Source organism: Drosophila grimshawi, unplaced genomic scaffold (assembly GCF_018153295.1).
Source record: "Drosophila grimshawi isolate 15287-2541.00 unplaced genomic scaffold, ASM1815329v1 contig_848, whole genome shotgun sequence".
Taxonomy (NCBI): domain Eukaryota; kingdom Metazoa; phylum Arthropoda; class Insecta; order Diptera; family Drosophilidae; genus Drosophila; species Drosophila grimshawi.
Window position 1 is genome coordinate 69,496 of NW_025063692.1, and position 23,777 is coordinate 93,272.

The 23,777-nt window shown below is 37.1% G+C and overlaps 2 protein-coding genes across 2 annotated transcripts; one reads left to right on the forward strand and one right to left on the reverse strand.

Moving 5' to 3' along the window:
* Positions 1-11,902: 11,902 nt before the first annotated feature.
* On the reverse strand, positions 11,903-12,438 carry LOC6569173 (sarcocystatin-A). Its single transcript, XM_001995416.2, has 2 exons — positions 12,219-12,438; positions 11,903-12,149 (listed from the first exon to the last, which is right to left on the reverse strand). Exons 1-2 carry the CDS (start codon positions 12,395-12,397, stop codon positions 11,954-11,956), a joined length of 375 nt encoding a protein of 124 aa, XP_001995452.1. The 5' UTR covers positions 12,398-12,438; the 3' UTR covers positions 11,903-11,953.
* A 2,493-nt stretch (positions 12,439-14,931) lies between these two features.
* LOC6569189 (SET domain-containing protein SmydA-8) lies at positions 14,932-20,448 on the forward strand. The gene is made up of 2 exons (XM_001995417.2): positions 14,932-16,071; positions 19,625-20,448. The coding sequence occupies exons 1-2, from the start codon at positions 15,220-15,222 to the stop codon at positions 20,270-20,272; spliced, it is 1,500 nt and encodes a 499-aa protein (XP_001995453.1). The 5' UTR covers positions 14,932-15,219; the 3' UTR covers positions 20,273-20,448.
* The last annotated feature ends 3,329 nt before the right edge of the window (positions 20,449-23,777 follow it).

Here is a 23,777-nt window from a genome sequence, read left to right on the forward strand (position 1 = left end):
TGTGCTGCATGGTATTGTCTCTTTTTAACTAATTTTTCGAAGTGATTAATGTATATCTGGTTTTCCCAGATTGCGGTGGTCGGGATATCTGCGGCACACATTATTACCGTATCATCATGCGGTTTTCGTTGAACTGACTGTATTCATTGAGGTCAGCGGCATGTCGGATGAGAAGATTTTGTACAGGATTGGCCCCAGTCTACTGCCTTAGAATACTCCAGCTGTAATTGAATACCGTCGCTGCACTTTACTACAAAGCTACGCTCATGCAGGTAAGTCTGAGGTATATTGTAGAAATTCGTCGGTGGTAATTTGATTCACTTGCAGAGCCACTGTGCCAAACTCGGTCAAAGGCTTCAATGTCGATGAAGACGGCTGAGCAGTGCTGGCGCTCCTCGAAGGCTCTCAGAATGAATTGTGATATTCGGGAAAGTTGCTGTTTCGTGATATGTTTACGCCTGAACCCAAACTATTAATTAGGCACGGCTTTGACAAATTCTTCAAGTTCAAAGAGCCGGGCCAGCAGAAGTTTTTTAAACATCTTTGAGAGTCCGCACAGGAGCCTGATGGGTCGGTAGGCGCCGACGTCAGCTGTATTCTTCCCAGGCTAAAATATTTCAGTAGTGTTGAAAATGGAACATTGGCAGGAACTGAGGACTGTAGCAAAAAAAAAATTGCCAGGTAAGCCGGAAATATTTTCTTATTGTTTTAATCCTAGGGACAATTGAAAATACTGTTGACATGTTTACAAAATAGTGACGCACGCAGCCTGTGTGTCTTTCGACTTTCCATTAGATGTTATATGGGTGGAGGCACACTTCCGACACGCAAATTCAAAGTGATGACCTTTTTCTTTTCTTTTATGTTTTTGCTCACACATTTCATTTTGAAAGGCGGCGCCCCGATGTTGTCAGTCCGCGGGCCACTTCCGACATTAAATTTCCAACTGATGACCTTTTTTTTTTTTGTTCCCACATTCTGTTTTCTAAATCGGCGGCCCACATTTCAGTCATACCATAACTACAAATACCAATTTCTACTAAATCGGGCCGCTTTTCACAAAGATATGGCATTTTCAGTTTTTTCACCTTCAAAAAGAAGTTAAGTGATTATGTTAATATTATCCAGGTTTCGCATCACGGTAGATAAATTCACTAATTGCTCCACCAAAAGGTACGCGACTATGATATTCTTTACCAGGTTTCACTCCACGGTAAATAAATTCACTATTTGCTTCCCAGTTTCACCCCTTTTCAAAAGATGAGTGACTATGATAATATTATCCCGGTTTCACTCCACGGTAAATAAATTCACTATTTGCTTCCCAGTTTCCCACCTTTTCAAAAGGTGAGTGACTAAGATAGTAGTATCCCGGTTTCACTCCACGGTAAATAAATTCACTATTTGCTTCCCAGTTTCCCACCTTTTCAAAAGGTGAGTGACTATGATAAAATTATCCCGGTTTCACTCCACGGTAAATAAATTCACTATTTGCTTCCCAGTTGCCCTACTTTTCAAAAGGTGAGTGACTATGATAATATTATCCCGGTTTCACTCCACGGTAAATAAATTCACTATTTGCTTCCCAGTTGCCCTACTTTTCAAAAGGTGAGTGACTATGATAATATTTTCCAGGTTTCGAATCACGGTAGATAACTTCACTACTTGCTCCACCAAAAGGTACGCGACTATGATATTCTTTACCAGGTTTCACTCCACGGTAAATAAATTCACTATTTGCTTCCCAGTTTCCCATCTTTTCAAAAGGTGAGTGACTATGATAATATTTTCCAAGTTTCGCATCACGGTAGATAGCTTCACTACTTGCTCCACCAAAAGGTACGCGACTATGATATTCTTTACCAGGTTTCCCTCCACGGTAAATTAATTCTTTCTTTCATAGGTTTTGCATATATTTTTTGATATTTGATATTTTCAGGTTTAATGAGGTCAAACCATATCTAAAAATACAAATTTCGACAAAATCGGGCAACTTTTGACAAAGATATGGCATTTTCAGTTTTTTCACCTTCAAAAAACAGTAGCATTGTTTGCCTAAACTCATTTTAGTTGGCTGCCGGCTCACTTAAGGTACCAAATGGTCTTCGACGACTTTTTTTTTTTTTAGTTCTCAAACTCAGTCGGTCCATTTTATATGACTAGCGGCCCACTTCCCCACACAAATTCAAAGTGATGACCACAAGTTCCCCACGCAAATTCAAAGTGGTGACCTTTTGTTTTTTTTTTTGGTTACACATTCTGGTTTCGAAGTCGGCGGCCCACTTCCCCAAGCAAATTCTCACTGATGACCGACCACACATTCTGTTTTGAAGCTAATGCCCAGGTAAGTTTGGGATGTGCTGCATGGTATTGTCTCTTTTTAACTAATTTTTCGAAGTGATTAATGTATATCTGGTTTTCTCAGATTGCGGTGGTCGGGATATCTGCGGCACACATTATTACCGTATCATCAGCATACGTAGAGATCAGCATGCGGTTTTCGTTGAACTGACTGTATTCATTGAGGTCAGCGGCATGTCGGATGAGAAGATTTTGTACAGGATTGGCCCCAATCTATAGCAAAAAAAAAATCGCCAGGTAAGCCAAAAATATTTTCTTATTGTTTTAACCCAAGGAACATTTGAAAATACTGTTGACATGTCTACAAAATAGAGACGCACGCAGCCTGTGTGTCTTTCGACTTTCCATTATATGTTATATGGGTGGAGGCACACTTCCGAAACGCAAATTCAAAGTGATGACCTTTTTCTTTTCTTTTATTTTTTTGCTCACACATTTCATTTTGACAGGTGGCGCCCCGATCTTGTCAGTCCGCCGGCCACTTTCAACATTCAATTTCCAACTGATGACCTTTTTTTTTTTTGTTCCCACATTCTGTTTTCTAAATCGGCGGCCCACATTTCAGTCATACCATAACTACAAATACCAATTTCTACCAAATCGGGCCGCTTTTGACAAAGATATGGCATTTTCAGTTTTTTCACCTTCAAAAAGAAGTTAAGTGAATATGTTAATATTATCCAGGTTTCGCATCACGGTAGATAAATTCACTGATTGCTCAACCAAAAGGTACGCGACTATGATGTTCTTTACCAGGTTTCACTCCACGGTAAATAAATTCACTGTTTGCTTCCCAGTTTCACACCTTTTAAAAAGATGAGTGACTATGATAATATTATCCCGGTTTCACTCCACGGTAAATAAATTCACTATTTGCTTCCCAGTTTCCCACCTTTTCAAAAGGTGAGTGACTATGATAATATTATCCCGGTTTCACTCCACGGTAAATAAATTCACTATTTGCTTCCCAGTTTCCACCTTTTCAAAAGGTGAGTGACTATGATAATATTATCCGGGTTTCACTCCACGGTAAATAAGTTCACTATTTGCTTCCCAGTTTCCCATCTTTTCAAAAGGTGAGTGACTATGACAATATTTTCCAGGTTTCGCATCACGGTAGATAAATTCACTAATTGCTCCACCAAAAGGTACGCGACTATGATATTGTTTACCAGGTTTCACTGCACGGTAAATTAATTCACTGTTTGCTACCCAGTTTCACACCTTTTAAAAAGATGAGTGACTATGATAATATTTTCCAGGTTTCTCATCACGGTAAATAAATTCACTGTTTGCTTCCCAGTTTCACACCTTTTAAAAAGATGAGTGACTATGATAATATTATCCCGGTTTCACTCCACGGTAAATAAATTCACTATTTGCTACCCAGTTTCCCATCTTTTCAAAAGATGAGTGACTATGATAATATTATCCCGGTTTCACTCCACGGTAAATAAATTCACTGTTTGCTTCCCAGTTTCCCACCTTTTCAAAAGGTGAGTGACTATGATAATATTTTCCAGGTTTCGCATCACGGTAAATAAATTCACTATTTGCTTCCCAGTTTCCCACCTTTTCAAAAGGTGAGTGACTATGATAATATTATCCCGGTTTCACTCCACGGTAAATAAATTCACTATTTGCTTCCCAGTTGCCCTACTTTTCAAAAGGTGAGTGACTATGATAATATTTTCCAGGTTTCGCATCACCGTAGATAACTTCACTACTTGCTCCACCAAAAGGTACGCGACTATGATATTCTTTACCAGGTTTCACTCCACGGTAAATAAATTCACTATATGCTTCCCAGTTTCCCATATTTTCAAAAGGTGAGTGACTATGATAATATTTTCCAGGTTTCGCATCACGGTAGATAACTTCACTACTTGCTCCACCAAAAGGTACGCGACTATGATATTCTTTACCAGGTTTCCCTCCACGGTAAATTAATTCTTTCTTTCACAGGTTTTGCAAATCTTTTTTGATATTTGATATTTTCAGGTTTAATGGACAGGTTTAATGAGGTCAAACCATATCTAAAAATACAAATTTCGACAAAATCGGGCAACTTTTGACAAAGATATGGCATTTTCAGTTTTTTCACCTTCAAAAAACAATAGCATTGTTTGTCTAAACTCATTTTAGTTGGCTGCCGGCTCACTTAAGGTACCAAATTGTCTTCGACGACTTTTTTTTTTTTTAGTTCTCAAACTCAGTCGGTCCATTTTATATGACTAGCGGCCCACTTCCCCACACAAATTCAAAGTGATGACCACAAGTTCCCCACGCAAATTCAAAGTGGTGCCCTTTTTTTTTTTTTTTTGTTTACACATTCTGGTTTCGAAGTCGGCGGCCCACTTCCCCAAGCAAATTCTCACTGATGACCGACCACACATTCTGTTTTGAAGCTTATGCCCAGTTAAGTTTGGGATGTGCTGCATGGTATTGTCTCTTTTTAACTAATTTTTCGAAGTGATTAATGTATATCTGGTTTTCCCAGATTGCGGTGGTCGGGATATCTGCGGCACACATTATTACCGTATCATCAGCATACGTAGAGATCATCATGCGGTTTTTGTTGAACTGACTGTATTCATTGAGGTCAGCGGCATGTCGGATGAGAAGATTTTGTACAGGATTGGCCCCAGTCTACTGCCTTAGAATACTCCATTCTGTTTTGAAGCTAATGCCCAGGTAAGTTTGGGATGTGCTGCATGGTATTGTCTCTTTTTAACTAGTTTTTCGAAGTGATTAATGTATATCTGGCTTTCCCAGATTGCGGTGGTCGGGATATCTGCGGCACACATTATTACCTTATCATCAGCATACGTAGAGATCAACATGCGGTTTTCGTTGAACTGACTGTATTCATTGAGGTCAGCGGCATATCGGATGAGCAGTGCTGGCGCTCCTCGAAGTCTCTCAGAATGAATTGTGATATTCGGGAAAGTTGCTGTTTCGCGATATGTTTACGCCTGAACCCAAACTATTAATTAGGCACGGCTTTGACAAATTCTTCAAGTTCAAAGAGCCGGGCCAGCAGAAGTTTTTTAAACATCTTTGAGAGTCCGCACAGGAGCCTGATGGGTCGGTAGGCGCCGACGTCAGCTGTATTCTTCCCAGGCTAAAGTATTTCAGTAGTGTTGAAAATGGAACATTGGCAGGAACTGAGGACTGTAGCAAAAAAAAAAATTGCCAGGTAAGCCGGAAATATTTTCTTATTGTTTTAATCCTAGGGACAATTGAAAATACTGTTGACATGTCTGCAAAATAGAGACGCACGCAGCCTGTGTGTCTTTCGACTTTCCATTATATGTTATATGGGTGGAGGCACACTTCCGAAACGCAAATTCAAAGTGATGACCTTTTTCTTTTCTTTTATTTTTTTGCTCACACATTTCATTTTGACAGGCGGCGCCCCAATCTTGTCAGTCCGCGGGCCACTTCCGACATTCAATTTCCAACTGATGACCTTTTTTTTTTTGTTCCCACATTCTGTTTTCTAAATCGGCGGCCCATATTTCAGTCATACCATAACTACAAATATCAATTTCTACCAAATCGGGCCGCTTTTGACAAAGATATGGCATTTTCAGTTTTTTCACCTTCAAAAAGAAGTTAAGTGAATATGTAAATAAATTCACTATTTGCTTCCCAGTTGCCCTACTTTTCAAAAGGTGAGTGACTATGATAATATTTTCCAGGTTTCGCATCACGGTAGATAACTTCACTACTTGCTCCACCAAAAGGTACGCGACTATGATATTCTTTACCAGGTTTCCCTCCACGGTAAATAAATTCACTATTTGCTTCCCAGTTTCACCCCTTTTCAAAAGATGAGTGCCTATGATAATATTATCCCGGTTTCACTCCACGGTAAATAAATTCACTATTTGCTTCCCAGTTTCCCACCTTTTCAATAGGTGAGTGACTTTGATAATATTATCCCGGTTTCACTCCACGGTAAATAAATTCACTATTTGCTTCCCAGTTTCCCACCTTTTCAAAAGGCGAGTGACGATGATAATATTATCCCGGTTTCACTCCACGCTGACGTCAGCTGTATTCTTCCCAGGCTAAAGTATTTCTGAGGACTGTCGCAAAAAAAAAAATCGCCAGGTAAGCCGGAAATATTTTCTTATTGTTTTAACCCTAGGAACATTTGAAAATACTGTTGACATGTCTACAAAATAGAGACGCACGCAGCCTGTGTGTCTTTCGACTTTCCATGTTATATGGGTGGAGGCACACTTCCGAAACGCAAATTCAAAGTGATGACCTTTTTCTTTTCTTTTATTTTTTGCTCACACATTTCATTTTGACAGGCGGCGCCCCGATCTTCAAAAAAATAAAAATAATTAACATAAGTTAGGGGGTCCAGATTACATTTTCAGATTTAAGTGCAGGTTTATTCTAGAGGTCAAGCCATAACATAAAAATACAAATTTCGACAAAATCGGGCCAGTTTTGACAAAGATATGGCACTTTTAGTTTTTTCACCTTCAATAAAAAGGGTAAGCGATTATGATAATATTATCCAGGTTTCACATAACGGTAGTTAAATTCACTAATTTCTCCACCAAAAGGTATGCGACTATGATATTCTTTACCAGGTTTCACTCCACGGTAAATAAATTCACTATTTGCTTCCCAGTTTCACCCCTTTTCAAAAGATGAGTGCCTATGATAATATTATTATCATAATATTAATAATAATATATATTTATTATATTATTTATATTTTATTTATTTATATTTATTTCCCTTATATATTTATTTATTTATTTATTTTTTGTATTCGAATGTTTCATTTCTATTTCTGTGTTTATTCATTCATATTTTTCTGCAGCGACTTCGATATTAAAGTGTTAGCATACTTTCGGGCTGTGCTTTAATTTTGATTAACAACTCAAAAGCCCACTCAAAATTCTTCCGCTCATTGTAAGGGCGATCAAAGTTGAGTGAGTTTTTTTTTCTATGTCTTTTGTAGGCGGGGCATCTGATAGGCTTGGGAGGTCAATTGATTAGTGTTAAATTTAAAGGAACAATTTTAATGTTGGCGAGTGTTGAATTTTTTTTCTTTGTTTCTTCACTTATTTTTTTTTGTTTGTTTAATATAATTTGTTTGCACCAAATAGACTCAATATGGTTCATGGTTTGATTTCACTTTATATTGACTTGGACAATTGTAATAATTAATGAATTTTATTTTTAATTAGTTATTATTAAATTTTGTTTTTGTTTTATATTACAAATAATAGTCAAAAAAATATTCAATTCACTATTAAAAATGAGTTAAGGTAGGCATATATGCCGAATCGCTTCATGACGTAGGGGAAGCCTCCATCATCTCCATACCACTGTGGTGCAGCGGGGACTGTGCCGTGGACCCAAGTTGGCGATGGCGGTTGGCGCTGGCTGATCAGCAGATCAGTTCCATGACAAAAACATATATATATTTTCTTTTTTTTCAGCAGTCCAATAGGTCACGTTTTGTTATTTAAGTTCAGAGTTTCTCTTTTTTTTTTTCGTTTAACGGCAAATCATTGTAGCTGGTTTCGCTATTGGTTATTGCCGATGAAACAATTTGGGAATTTATTTTTCCCCACGAAATAATTTTTATTTTTTTGCCGAGACGCACGTGCCCACAGAGAATTTTTGGCCGGTGGCAATTATATTATTCGTTCAGTCGAGAAAATAAATTTCGGGTTAGGGACGATTTTCATCGCGTCCACGTGTAACTTTTCTATATCCACAAAATAGAAAAAAACCAAAGTCCATGGGACTCGCACGACTATCCCTTTTGGCAGACAAAATCTCAAGGCAGCTATCAGAAAAATTTTTAATCAACTAACCAAAAAGGGCTTGACATTGCACTCTATCTCATAGAGGGCGGCGGCAAAAAAAACCAAAGCATAACCGTAGGCATAACATTTTATTAACTTGGGCAAGCGCACTACAATTTCATAGAGGGCGTCGGCAAAAGCTCGGCTTGGTATTAAAAAAAACCAAGGCATAATCGTAAGCATAACATTTTATTAACTTGGGCAAGCGCACTACATCATTTACCAAAAGTCACGCCTTGCCGTCGTCACCCCGAACTCTTCAAACAGTCCAGTCAGTTCAAGATGTTCAAGAAGTCCGTGCAATATACTTAAGTTTAAGAACAAACACACCAGACACACAATTCTGAATATCATATATATTATCAAAATTATTTTTACACATTTTGTTTTACATGTCAACACAATTTTCTAATGTTGCTAGGTTTCAAGTAATGGGAAAATATACGAAGGTTAGCCGGCGGTTGTTTTTTTCAGTCGTCAGCTGCTGCCATTGAAACTGAAAAAAAAATATTATATATAGATATCTATTCAAGCCTCCAAAGTTTCAGCAATCCAAACTAAATTCTCCAATGTGCCAATGTTAATTTAGCTCAGCTTTCGAGCTTTACCTACATACATATATACAAACATACATATACACATGCACAAGGGATCGGGCAACTCACCGATTATTATATGTTTAGTGGTAGTGGTTTAGTACTACGTAGTACTTGAAGCAAGAAGCAAGAAACCGTATATCCAGACGAATCGAATCGAAGCGAATCGAATTGGATTGGATTAAATTGGCAGTCACAGCTGCCGTTCGTCATCTGTTTTATGTTAACACATAAGTCGTGAATATATACATATATATATAAATATATAATAAGTACTATTCACATACAATCTGTGCGTTCTGTCTGATTTAAATGTGTGTATGTATAGCTATAGCTATTGCGGATCAGCCAATGTAGATCATGTGCATATGGAACGCAGCGGCAACATTTTTGTAAGATTCCACACTCTTATTTAGCTGTTGCTGCTTGTAAACAATATTTTTTCCTCGTGTTTTTTTTAATATTTTTCCTGTTTGATATTTTTTCAATGATCTTTGCAAATGGCGCAGAAGCCAAAATCCATATAGATATCCCATCCTCAACGCGATTCAAAGTTCATATTGAAAAGCAAATCAAATCGAATTTAATTGGACAGGCAACCGAAACGAGCGCATTTAAATTGATTGCGTAAAAGTGTATTAAAATCAAATAGAATTTTAGCAAATCTCCGGGCCTGAGAACTATATATATATATATATGTATGCATGCATATAGCATCTAGACGGTATCACTGGGGGCTGTAAAGATTTTGAGAATGTCCATGACTTGCCTATTTGACATTGAGATAAACGAAGTTTGGCGTGTCCCAAGATCAGCCAGTTTTAAATATGCAATATGCATATATATATATATGTATATATAAACATATGTACATATACATATCTTATATCACTTGGATTGGAATCTTAAAAGTTAATAATTTCAATTGACAAATTGCGAGGTGCTTTCGTAAAATAATTTTAAAATTTCAAATGTAAAAATACAAATTTTTGAATGTTATAATTTCAGTGCATATTAGTTTAGTATTTTAATGGGATAACGGAACACAAAAGTGTTTTTAATGGGCTTGCTTAAAAAAAAAAAAGTACATAAGATATTCGTACTTTCTGTTCAATTTGTTGGAAGCATTCAACGAGCCATGTCCGGTTATTTATTTAAAAAGATACAAAATGGACAAGAAAAACTTATATTCTTATACATTACCTTCATTTTAATAATCAACTTTAATCGATATTCGCCAACTGGAGGCAGTTATAGATCAAATGAAATAAAAAAATGTAAGATTCTACCCTTTCTTTACGGCTGGTCCGACATAACTCGGACATGATCGAAATATATACATCCTTAATTACATTAATTAATTACCAGTTATTTAAGGTTTCTGCATCTTCTTTCGTATGCCTTTGCACCTACATGTGTTGCACACGTAAGCATCTACAAATTTATCTTTTTGCTTGCAACAGAGGGGAAAGACATTTCTCTCAATTTAATTCTAATTCAGATTTACACACACAGTTGATTGCGATTAAGGGGCTGAGTAAGGGGTGCGAGGAGAAGGAGAGGAGGGGAGGGGTGGATGTCAACTCGACGCCGAATTTGCCGCCATCAACTGACGCCGTTGTGACAAAATCATGCAAATATTTTAATTGCAATTTTTTTCTTTCGGTTAGCGTCGCATTGGTTGCACTGCATCGCATCGCATCGCATCGCATTTTACGTTACCTAAAAATTATAAGTAAAATTAACAATTTTTAATTGACTCTGAATATTAAAACATCAACATGGCGGCGAGCTGCATTCAAAATGCTTCGCCAAATTTTCATAATAAATTACAAATTATTATTTTAGTTCCAATTTAAATGAGAAAGTCTATACCGATTGTATCTCATAATATGCAACATTGCAAAACTAACTCCGATATATTTATTCTACTATCAACTTAATTATAGAAATAGTTGTAGATTTCATTGGTTTAATTAATTAATATGTCTATATTGAAATTCACCTCAAGTTATAATTTACAAAACTAACTGATTAACATGATTCATAAATAAATGAATGACACATTTTATTTATATATATATATTTTTGTATATTTTTATATTATTCAGGATATCCTCAACTACTAGCACACATCACTTGTGACACACTTTTCTCCACAGGGCATCCTGCACTCGATCATTCTTGCCATGCAGCAGCAGTTTTACGCGTTGTCTTTGGGCATTTACACAAATTTGTTGCACTCGACCCACGCGGCAACGTGTCTATGGTTTGTTGCTGTGGTTTCTTCTTTTTATTTGAGCCACGGAAGCGTCGAACACATGACACTGGGATGCTTGGGATGCGACTTGTCAAAATGGCCTGATGGGCAAATGGAGCGTGTGCGCAATATTTAGTGTTTGGTGAGCTTAGAACCAAGGTAAGGCTGGAGCGCGGAAGCGTTGCATTTTTGCTGTATTAGGGCGACAATATTTGACATAGACGATGACATGGCGATGGCGCCAAATTCTGCATTGTCAACGGCGCGTAAAACGAAAATGAACGCGTGGAATCAGCAACAAATTTCGCTTGCCATTTTTCTTGTTGCACATTTCGCAACGCATTAGCACTTATTTATTTTACTTTTTTTGTTTCGTAAAGATGCAATTATAAATAATAAGAGAACAACAACCAATATAAGTTTACGAATCGGCTGCTTGTTTTGCTTAGCATTCGTTATTATTTCGAATAGGGGAAATTTATTTAGTTGAATGGTTATATATATGCCAAGCTGCATTTTTTGTTTTATTATTCAAATGTTGCATATCCTAATGAATTGCTCTTTAAATTGATTGAATGTTAGTTTCAGCATTTTGCATTTATGTATCTGCAACTTTTAAAAGCTGTACATCAATTAATAAAGAATTTAATCTGTCTGCTTGCCGACGAATGGAACACATTTCTCATCCCATCATTATGTGTTGCTATATATATATATATGTGTAATTGTATATACTCAATAAAAAATCTAAAATATAAGACATTATCAATTATTTTCCCTGTTATAAATAAATAAGTAAATTCATGCATATATAAAAAAAAATAAAAGAACGCCTTGAATAACTTTGATTGGTTTGCCGTGTTTATTGGATGTAGATGTACAAGTCAGCATTATGAATGATTCTTAATCACTTTCTGCTCATTGGGACAGTCGAAGGTCACCTCAGTGCCATTTGGCAGCCAAGATCTTGTCCAAATCGAAACATCGCACACTTTCTTCTCACCGGCGCTATCGATCAACTCCACACTGTACTTGTCCAGCGAACCAGCAACGACCTGAACACTTGCTGACAATATTTTCGAAATGCTTTGGGAATGGAAAGGGGGGTGATATTTAGATGACATCCTGGAAATGTAATTATTGGGTGGCACCTACGTGTAGTTGGGTCCTTCACCGGCAGCCAGTTTGGTAAGGGAATTCTGCAGTACCTTCCGCGACGATTCCAGTTCACTTTCGGTGAGTATGCGGGGTGCACCAAATCCACCAAATCCCTGGGGTGTGCCGCTGACCAGGACAACAGCCGCCAAGACAAACAACATTTTAGCCACAAACATATTTGGAATGTAAAACACTTTCAAATGTCACAAATGAATTGAGTGAAATCAATGCTATGCATCCATTTATATAGCATCTGTCATCATCGTTATCACCGGCCTATACATAGTCTTACTATATCTGTTAGCTGTTGACCTGCGCTATTTGTACACACACATATATTCTATAATATATTTATATACAATATATACAATCCCCCACACAACACTTGGCATTAATCTGTTGTGGAATTACAATTAATGAAATTTAATTAAGTGAATACTTTAATTGCAATAGCTTCCAATTTCATAGATTAGTGTTTAAAAAACACAAATAAATATAGAGTACTTGGTCAATGATACCCTGCACACATTAAACATCAATGGGATGGGCATATAAGAGTTGTGCATAGGTATGTCACAGGCAGGAGGAAACATCACCAGTCCCATCTAATATATATATATATATATACATATCTATTTTTAACCAACATTAATTGCTGAATGGATGTTCGTCTGCCTGTATTTTATTTATATTTATTTAATGTTTTCGATAACTGCTTTCGTTTTATTTCAAAATTGATAAGAATCAATTACCAATTGCAATAAAAGCTACAATTTTCAAGATATTACTTTTTAAGTCAGTAGGAATGTAGCTTGGAACATTATTGTACCATATACATTTCATTACGATTGGCTCAAAATCATAGAAGGATTATATAAATATTATCCAAATTACACAGCAACAACATTTAAATATATACACATCAAAGAGTGTTTTTTTTTTTTCAAATATATAAAACGTGTCCGATTCTCGGTTTCAAGATATGTCCTAGTCGTGCTCTCTCAACTAGAGTACTTTTTACATGTTTTTGTCAAAATTGTGTGTGTTTTTGACCCTAAAATAAATGGGAACGCATTAAGTGAAACTATTTCTTATCGAGATGTGTAATTAAAGTCAGTCTTATCACCTAATTCTATTCTCGTCTCAATGCCATACAAATGTGGAGCCTAACTTAGGACAACAACTAAATTAATAAGCAGTTATTGAAAATGCTTTGACCTTTGGTGTCAAAAATTCTTCAAAGAACATAAATACAAGACTAGCTGCATTTCTCTAAGGTATGATTTTTCTCGAAGTTTGATTCGAAAAAATTCGCTGCATTTCGCGTATCTAAATTTAGTAGCAAACAAATGTGTTACTGTACTATATGTGATTAATAACATATTTGAGGTTAATGCACATTGTGTATTCAACGCGAAGCTCATAAATTGATTTGATGATCGAGGCGGCTGCTACTACTGCTGCTTCCTGGCGAGAGCTGTCATCCAGAACAGCATATACAGTGCAGTCAGTAAATATATAGTCACATAGATCAGTTGCTGTTGGGAAACGACGACGATAAATTGCGGATCGCGTCAGGCAACGTTGCACAGATACACACGTGTGTCTTGTATACAGAGGTAGAAAGTAGGAGCAAAAATATTAACACGAATGTCAAATGATTTAAGCTTGTTGAGAATGTGTGTGCTTTTTTTTTATATTTTGCACTTTATCCCTCTCCACTCAAAGCGCTGTGGCATTTTTGGCGCAACTCCAGCGGGCTGTCAGAATTGCAGAAATCCGTATCGTTGCCTCGCCCGTATTGCCAGACAGCCACCTAGTCGTCCGACCATTCAACTGTCCGCACATTTCACACATTTAACGGATCTTTGGGTGTGTTACGGGTCCCGCATTTCAATTTGTTTTATTTCTATTTTTTTTTTTTTCGGGTCCCATGATCTTTATGCATGAATCCATCCAGCAATAGACATCCGCAGCCGTTGCTGTCAGGTATGGACTGCATGGCACCCAACCACCCCCCACCACCGCTGTTAATCTTTCGCAGATCTTTAAGGCTTAACACGTGTAATCCATTTCGCCCGTTCAGTGTGACGATGCCGATGGCGATGCCCCCAAAACGGGGCAAAACTGTATTTTGACTGCGGTGGGGGCGTAGGTGTGCTTAGATGCACTTCTCTATTCGGTTGCTGCCACCCCCTCTCTCTTTCTCCCCCCATTTCTCTATCTGTATGTTCCTCAAGTTTTCCCCATTTGAAAGCAGTTTTGCTCACAGCGGTGGCTACACTTGAAAACACAATAGAGAATATTGTTTGTAATGAATGTGTGGCTGCATGACCAAAATACCATTTATTTTTATATAAAATTTTAACAAACTTATGGCACCTCTAAGTATAGCACTTTTTTTTGCAATTATGCTAAAGAATCGGAAGATTGTGATTATGATTTATTCGCAAGTGTAGGATGAGTAATTTCAGTAGCCCAGTAATTAAAGCACCCATCAACTCATCAACATCATATTCACCATCATCATTATCATCATCATTGTGATGATTATCAACTGTTCAACACGATCGGTGCTCTGATTTGCCTCGTCTCTGCTCGTAGCAGCAGCCGAATCGCTGAACGCCGAATTTTCGTGTCATTTTTCGCGTGAAACATTTTCCGACTTTTCACATAAATATCATGTAAAGTTGGAAAACGGCGGCAGTTTGCGAATGGCAGCCGGGAAATACGCGCCAAAGTGATTCAAAGTGAAACAACTCCAAAGTGAAATCAAGACTCAAATTGCGAAATCCATTTTCAATTATTTGAAATCAACTTTTCGAGTCTTTTTTTTAATAGTTTGAGTTTGAGTTTGAATGTGTGTCTGTGTTTCTTTTTTTTATCGTTTGTCTTTTTATGATTCTATATTTATATAAACTGTATATTGCAAGTGCCAAGTGTTGAGTGAGAGAGAGAGAGAGAGATAGAGAGAGAGAGCCACTCCAACTTATTGACAATGATTTGCCCGAAACGCACCTCGGAGCTGCTGGATGTACATCTGGCGCCGTTCAAGGTTAAGGATCCAGCCTGGGAAATTGGTATATCAAAAATTGCTGGCCGTGGCGTTATGGCCACACGCAATCTAAAGCGCGGCGAGATCATCTTCCAGGACATGCCACTGCTGATTGGCCTGGCTGCCCAAGAGGAGGACTCGCTAAATGCGTGCAGCATCTGCTTGAAATTGCTGCCCGATACGCGCTTCATGTGCCGCCAAGGATGTGGTCTGCCCATTTGCAGTTTGTGTGGCAAAAAGAGACAGCACAAGACCGACTGCGATATGTTCAAATCGTGGGGTCCCAACGAGCCGGACGTGGCCAATTCGGTGATCATTCGATTATTGTGTGTGGCCCGTGCCATCAATTTGACGAAAGATCAGCGGGATTTGATCTATTGCCTGCAGGCCAATTTGGATAACAATCATCGCACCGAGGTGCGCAATGCGGCCAAGTGCTTCAAGAATTTTCCCACCGACAAAAAACTGGTGGAGATCATGAATCGCACTGTTGCCGTACTCCGTACGAATGGTTTTGACAAGACAACGGATCGCTGCACGGACAATCAGGAGTTCAGCTATCGCGCCCTCTATCCGCTGTTTGGCGTCATGAATCACGATTGCATTCCCAATTCGTACTACACCTTCGAGGAGAAGACCAACAACATGATCGTGCGTGCCGCTGTCGATATACTCGAGGGCGAGGAGATCACCACAACCTATACGAAACTCTTCACGGGCAACATAGCGCGTCACCTGTTCCTCAAAATGAAGAAGGGCTTTACTTGCAAGTGTCCCCGTTGCTCCGATCCAACGGTAAGTGACGAATTAATGATTTGAATCGATCGTTTTAAGTTTAAATAGTATCCACAGACTAAATTCTACACAAGTAAATCCCATTAAACATTACATAAAACTGGAAGTTAGTTAAGCATAAATAATACAAAAGAAAAAAATAAAAATTAATAAATAAATTATTTTAGAATTTTCTTGCATCAGATTCAAATCAAAACGTTTAACTGCAATCCATCGATTTAGTTTTTATATTGTACCTTAAAGTTGATTTATCAATTAGCTAGTTGATTTAAATTGCAATTGGCCAAAAATTCTTACAGTTATGACTTGGCTGAGTGGCAAACAGTTTGCAATTTCAACACAAAATTACTTTTACTCGTAAGCATCTTGCTTTTCAATCAAAAGTGATGACTGATGTGGCAGCTGCATAAACTATTTTCCACTTGTTGAACTAAATACGAATACACAAGCACTCTAGAAACACCTAGAAACACACATTACAGTTTTGTTTGTTATCTTTTATGTGTTTGCACCCTGCTGGAGAGGGTACAATGGAGTTGGGGAATAGTGTGTAACCTGCATAAAGTCTATTTCTATTCTACTGTCTATTTTTGATCTACATCAGAAGGAGAAGTCCATCTGTCTGTTTGTATGAATAAGCTGATCTCTACAAGAGCTAGTGATTTGGAAATAGATTCTCCCGAGTTCAGCATTCTCGCCTAAGAACACAAGTTTCATCATTGAAATTGCATCTTATAAACATGACATTAACAAAATGTGTACATATTTTAATTAAGCTATCAACTTTAGTTTAGTTTTCTGGTTTTCACATGACTGGTGAATACAATTGAATTTGATCCGCGGAAGGTCGATAAATTGAAGGTAATGTTTGCGACGATTTGTATACTTGAGAACTCTTTGCTGGAGAATGTATACAAAACAAGGGCAAGAGGAGCAAGGCAGTTCTCTTCTGTGCATACCTTTAATATAGTGTGAAACTCCGCAATAAAAAACATGCTTAGCTGAGTTCTAAAACCGGAAAGATTGTGCAATCCTTGTTCCGTTCCGATGGCTATACTTCATGTTATTTTCAGTTAAATTTGATGTTTTGTTCTATTTCGAACTTTAACTTTTGTTTGAATAACATGTATTTGCTTTTTAGCAATGTATTTTTTTTCTTTTCAATTTATGATGATAATTATCAAAGAATTATGTGGCGCAATAAAAATGTACATTTTACAAAAACATTTTCAAATCAAAGTGCGTTTTTGGCCATAAGTAAGTACAGATGATGGGGGTCTGGGTGAGAAAATGGGCAGCAAATCGATTTTGTGATCTTGGCGAAAGCCAAAAAGTCGTAGTTCGATGCTTGATGCAAACAAAGAATGATAAACATTAAGGAAATCCTGTGCCCATCAACATTCATCCAAAAGCAATTAAACACACACACACAAAAACAAGAGCAGCGAATAAATGCTGTTAAGCATTATTGGTCTGGATGCTGTTGTTATTGTTTTTGTTATTGTTATTGTTATGGTTTTTGTTGGCTCGGCCATAAATTTATTCAGCTTCCAGGCGCAACAAGTGGCAAAATGCAAAACGCGCAAAACAACAAGCAGCAGCAGCAACAATAACAACAAAGACTACAAACGTCAACACAACATAACACACACTTTTAATAATAGCAACAAAACAAATCGGTGTGTGTGTGTGTATGTTTATTTTTAACATCGCCAGCAATTCAATTAAATCACAAATAAATATGCACGATAAGTTCCAAATAAGCTTTTAATTCGCTTGAATATATCGAAAATTTCGCATACCGTCGCAAGTTGTATTTGAATCTTTGTATATCTATCTATCTATCTATCTATCTGTCCGTCTGTTTAATTATCTTTAGCTGTATCGATATCTGTATCTATGCGCCTACATATACATATATCTGCATTCGTTAAATTACGTTTTTTATTAGCGTTGACTTGAATTTGATTTCTCACTGATCCCAAGCAGTCAAATATCCCCGTCAACAATCTATCCCCCTCTTACCCCCCCCCCCCCCCACCAACCAGTTGTCGCGCGTTTTATGATTTTTAAATTTTTTATTGGCATACTTCATAAATGTGTATGTATTTTACATATGCATGCCTATATACTATATATTTATATATGTATTTATGGCTAAATAGCTTATTCTTGGCCACGGCCAAAAATATAGACATATTTTGGTATGACGTTCACTGTCTACATGCCCCCTCCCCCCCAGATACTTTTACTTACACACTTTGGTGGCCAATTATAAAAGCAATTGAATGCCTTTGAAAATGCCATCAAGTGCTTAAATTGTTGTAATATATAATGTCTTTGATGTTTATCATTGGCGCTAAGCTATATCATTTACCCACCACGATCTGTGTGTGTGTGTGGGCGTATATGAAGAGGCGGACTAGGTGGGTGGGACCAGATTTGAATGGGCCATAGACTCAAGATCATTTGGTTCAGTGAACTTGTTTCTATTGTTTCTATGTCCATATACATATATGTATAAAGGCAGCAGCTAAAATATCCATAACGCAAATACATCTTAAGACTAAAAAGAACGAAGATTACATACCCTCCCAGACCTTTCCGGGATCAACAAGTCGACATCTAAACTGCAACATAAATTCAACAAACGCACTCATTTCATTCTATGAAAGCTATATGACTTAGAAGTCAGATGTCGTTGATTTGTGTAGATATGTATTTAGTTTTTCATACAATAACTCATCTCTTAAACAGTTGTACTAAAACAACGAACATGTTGCAAATTTAATCGAGATAGTTTTAAGAGTAGTTCGCATAGAAACAGGCAGACACAATATATATATATATACTTCATAGGCTCAATTATTTATTATTATTATATATTATATGTATTTCCATACCCTTACTAAGTATATAATACTGTTTTGTTTTTGTTTTTGAGGGGGACTTATGCATATGATATTATTATATATATGATTGAATTTACAAGAATCTATCAAATACTAAAAAAAATAATATCAATTTAGTGTTATATTGGCCATATATATATTATTATTAGACATGTCTTTTAATAATCGATCAGTTAAGATTTGGTTGATCGCTTTAAGTATATATTGGACATTGGATAAACGAGATTCACAATTAATTTATTACTGTCGTACTTATCGCTCAGATTTATGGGTAGCAAATTAGAGCAAATATTTGAGAAAGAAGAAGAGAGACCTCGAATCTGAACAAATTGGAATTATAGACCGATGACGTGGCCAACCTTGAAACAGGGGCACTATTCATGCTAAAGCGGATTTTTTCCGTCAATCTAGTGGCGATCTGTTTTCCATGCAAACCGTTAATAAGCTTCATGTATGTGTCACATTATTTATGGCCTGCCTAGATATTTAAATGTTTATATACACATATATAATCGTATATGTATGTCTCTGGTTATTTATTTATTTATAGCCAAATGAATGCCGAAAATTTGTATATATATTACTACTAACTCTGATCTGTGCTCTTTAATCTCATCTCTCAATCTGCATCCGTTTTGTAGGAGAAAGGCGCCTACATATCGGGTCTGTACTGTCGGGACACCAATTGCAGCGGCTTGGTGGTGCCAGAGATAACCGGACTGCCGCATCCCAATTGGAATTGTCTGAAGTGCAAGCAGAAGTCGACGCATGCCCAGATGATGAAGTCACAGGACTTTGCCAGTGGGGCAATCAATGCCAAGGTCAATTCGAATTCGCTGCGCACTCTGGTGCACTATTTGAATGAGAAGAGCGACAGTTTCATACCTAGCAGCAATTATGTGGTGATCGATGCCAAGATGGCGGTACTAACGCGTCTCGCCCAGGGACGGGAGGATTGCAACGAGGATCTGGTGTCGAGCACACGCCTGCGCTACAGTCGTGACATAATGCAGGTGATGGACAAGCTGGGACTGGGCGATTCGCTGTTGCGCACCCAACTGGAGCAGCAGCTGCACAAGGAGGAGGAGCGACGCGCCAAGAAGCAGCTGGAGCTGGCCGAGAAGCAACGCAAGCTTGCCGAACTCGAGCAGAAGGTGGCCGAGGCCGATAAGCTGCTGGCCACCTTAGCATTGGCCGAGGGTGCAGCTGCAGAGGCGACTGCGGCAGCAACTCCGGCAGCGACTATGCAAGCGACTCCGGCAGGGACTCCTGCCGCCGAACAGGCCTAAGCTCAAGGGAGAAATGCAAATTCACTTATCCCTCACCCATCCCGAGCAGATATTGCTCGCTTGTTGTCTATCTTATTCTTTATTTTGCGTATCATACAAAAAAAATAATGTATTTGTATTTATTTATTTATAATCAATTAAAATATATATGTATGTATGTACTTATATAATTATCGTCCTTATTTGTTTTGATTTTTTTTAGATATTGAGCAATATGCCCAACAATTTAGAAAATGTATTTTATTTTTGAGAAAATGGATTTCTAAAAATTAGAGACTAGAAATGCAAAACTATAGTAATTTACAAAAAATAAAAATAATTTGATATTTTCAGATATATTTAGAAATGTAGAAAACCCCTTTTGAAATTCTTATGAACTTTTTTTGGGAACACACAATATTTAAAGTGTGTAAATTTTCAAACATTTTCAGACGCGCATTTTCGGGGGCTTTATCATCGATTTGTCAAAACGTTTTCTAATCCGCCTGTCACCCAAAGTTTTTTTATTATTATCGTTTCTTGTTATATCTTTGGATTTTGATTTTCTAATTCTTTTCTTTTCTAATTTTTTCTGTTTTTTTTTTTTTGTATTTTGGCTTGCACATTTTTTGCATTAAGATTTGTTAACATTAGTTGCTTTATATTTTATTTATTATATATGTGCCATAAATGTTGCTCATGCCGTTGAAGTTGGCGGCCGCATCTATTTTGGGTCGCCTTTTGACGCTTGCGGCCTCTTTTTATTTATACTATTTGTTCCACAAACAACACTGCTACGAACACTACACTGAAGAACAAAAACAGCAACAACAACTACAACAACAAAATCATATATATTTGCTTGTAATAAATATTTTTGTTGCGCCATTTTAATTATTATTATTTGTTACAGTTGGCATGACTAAATTGCTCATTAATGAAATCTGTGAAACGAAATTTACGCTCACCAATATGAAAACAAAAATGAATAATAATAATCGTAGGAGTATACACATATATATATATATGGCTATAAATTTCTATAAGAGAAATACATCCAATGTATTTCTCTAAATTTTCTAAACCCAATGACCATAGATATTTTATTATTGCTTTAAATTGAATACCGATGTCCCATTTAGGGTATGTAAATGTGTAAAATGGAAATAATGAAGTCGTGCAGAAGTATCCATCTGCAAACCCATAAGGTATATTTCTTGATCAGGATTACCAGTCGAGTCGATGTAGGCATGTCCGTTTGTTCGACCAGAGCATTTTTATTTATTTAACAGCTGGGTTGGGTCACCTTTTTGAAACACTAATGACCAGCTTATAGGTAAAATATATATGAACAATAAGATAAAATAAAATAAATGGGCGTTGTTTATAGTGTCGTTAGTTCTTGAAGTACCATAATATATGATAAAATTCTAAATTTGTGTGCGAATAGATATTTGCCTTTATAATCAAATTAAAATCTGGACTGGTCAAAAAACAATAAACCGTCATAAATATTTGCTGCAACAAAAACAACAACGAAATCATAACAGATAAACAAATTTGAGAGCTTCGAAGTCGTAAATAAAACTACAATAAAAATTGCAATAAATTATGCCACATATAGACTAACGATCTATATAATATGCACGAGTGTCCATATACATATATATGCAAGGTAGGCAGCTGAATAGGTAGATATCTTTATTTTGTATGAAAATGATTTCACAATGCTGATCATCTTAGGTGCGAAAGTATCTGTGGCAATGGATTCTTGAGGCAAGCGTCTCATTGTAGAAATATATATGCATGTAGATAGCCCGATAGTCAAGCAGCAGGGAACACTATAATGGGGACTAAGATAACATCGAAGGTAGTCCATGAAGTTCGTTCAAAGCTAGACCTACTCGAGACTCAAAACAGGGTCACCCTATGTTGGGTCCCGGACCACAGGGACATAGCAGGAAACGAGGCGGCTGATAAGCAAGCAAGAAGGGGGCAGAAAGGCCCCTAACAGGACTAGAACCGTATTGTGGCATAGAGAGACACACTATACGACTGGAACTTAGAAACGAGGAGAGACAGAGACGGCAACAGAGCTGATCAGAGTCAGTAGGACTCCGACAAGCCAGATGTCTCCTAGGTGGTTATAATCTTAGACGATTCAAACAAGTTATAACCATGGGAAAGAACAGCCTTAGGATATTTACCGCTCTATTGACAGGACACTGTAGACTAAGAAGTCACCTAACTAAACTAGGTATATATAGTAGCGATCTGTGCAGGTTTTGTGAAAGAGAAGAGGAATTTTCGATGCACATCCTAGCAGAATGTGTCGCCTTAACTAGAAGAACATGCAGCATCCTATGAGGAGACATAGAAGACCTCGGGCTGATGGAAGAGCTATAGGCTCAGAAGGGGGCACAATAGATCAAGTAGGTCGCGGTGCAATTCACCCCAATAATAATAATGTGAGATGGCCTCGAACTTGTCGCACATGCTGCCTAATTATAAATTACTTTTAGCACTCAAACGGCAAAAACGACAAACTAAAGACACGGAGGGTAAGCAACTTTTGTCTGCTCAATGAATCCGGTGATTAATTGCCCACTTTTTGTTCAACAATTTCGACATTTAAAAAATAAGTAAATAAAAATAAAAGTATAGGTTTATACATTCATTTTATATATATATTTCACTCCCATTCATATTTTTCATGTTGCTGTCAAGATTAATTATAGTTAAGGTCTCAAGTCCTTGCCAAGTTTGATTTGCCTTTGTTGCTGCCATCGGCCAACAGATGGCGCCAAGCACAACACAAGACAACAGAAAACAAATGAAATGTGTGCATGTGTTAAACATAAAGATCAGTGCCTGAAACTTAATTGCTGGGAAACACAGCATTTGCTGACTGTCACTCTTAATTCTAGACAATGTTGCCGACACTTATTGCCTTTAATGACACACGTTTGACATGTTGCCATCGATTTGATGGCCATTTGACTGCTTGACAAATGCAAAAGGAAAGTGAAAATCAACTCAAAATATATTAAATATTTTGCAAAATTACAGTTTTCGCTTATATTTCGCCAAATATCGCTGCCATTTATTATCATCTATCGTAAACTATATTAATGAAGCCAACATTTTACTATTTCATTTACTGTGCCAAAATATCTGGGCGAAATTCCGCCGCCGTGTGAGTTGTGCCTTGTAATGAACATCCAATGGCTAAAAATTCAGACATTATATCGCCAGTGGCCACAGCAAAGCCACCCAACCAGCCATCCGTTATGCATTTTTGTATGCATCCCAACCGGTAGAATTTATATGTATATGTATATGTATATGTATATGTATATTTATATGTTTATGTATATGTATATGTATATGTATATGTATATGTATATGTATATGTATATGTATATGTATATGTATATGTATATGTATATGTATATGTATATGTATATTTATATGTTTATGTATATGTATATGTATATGTATATGTATATGTATATGTATATGTATA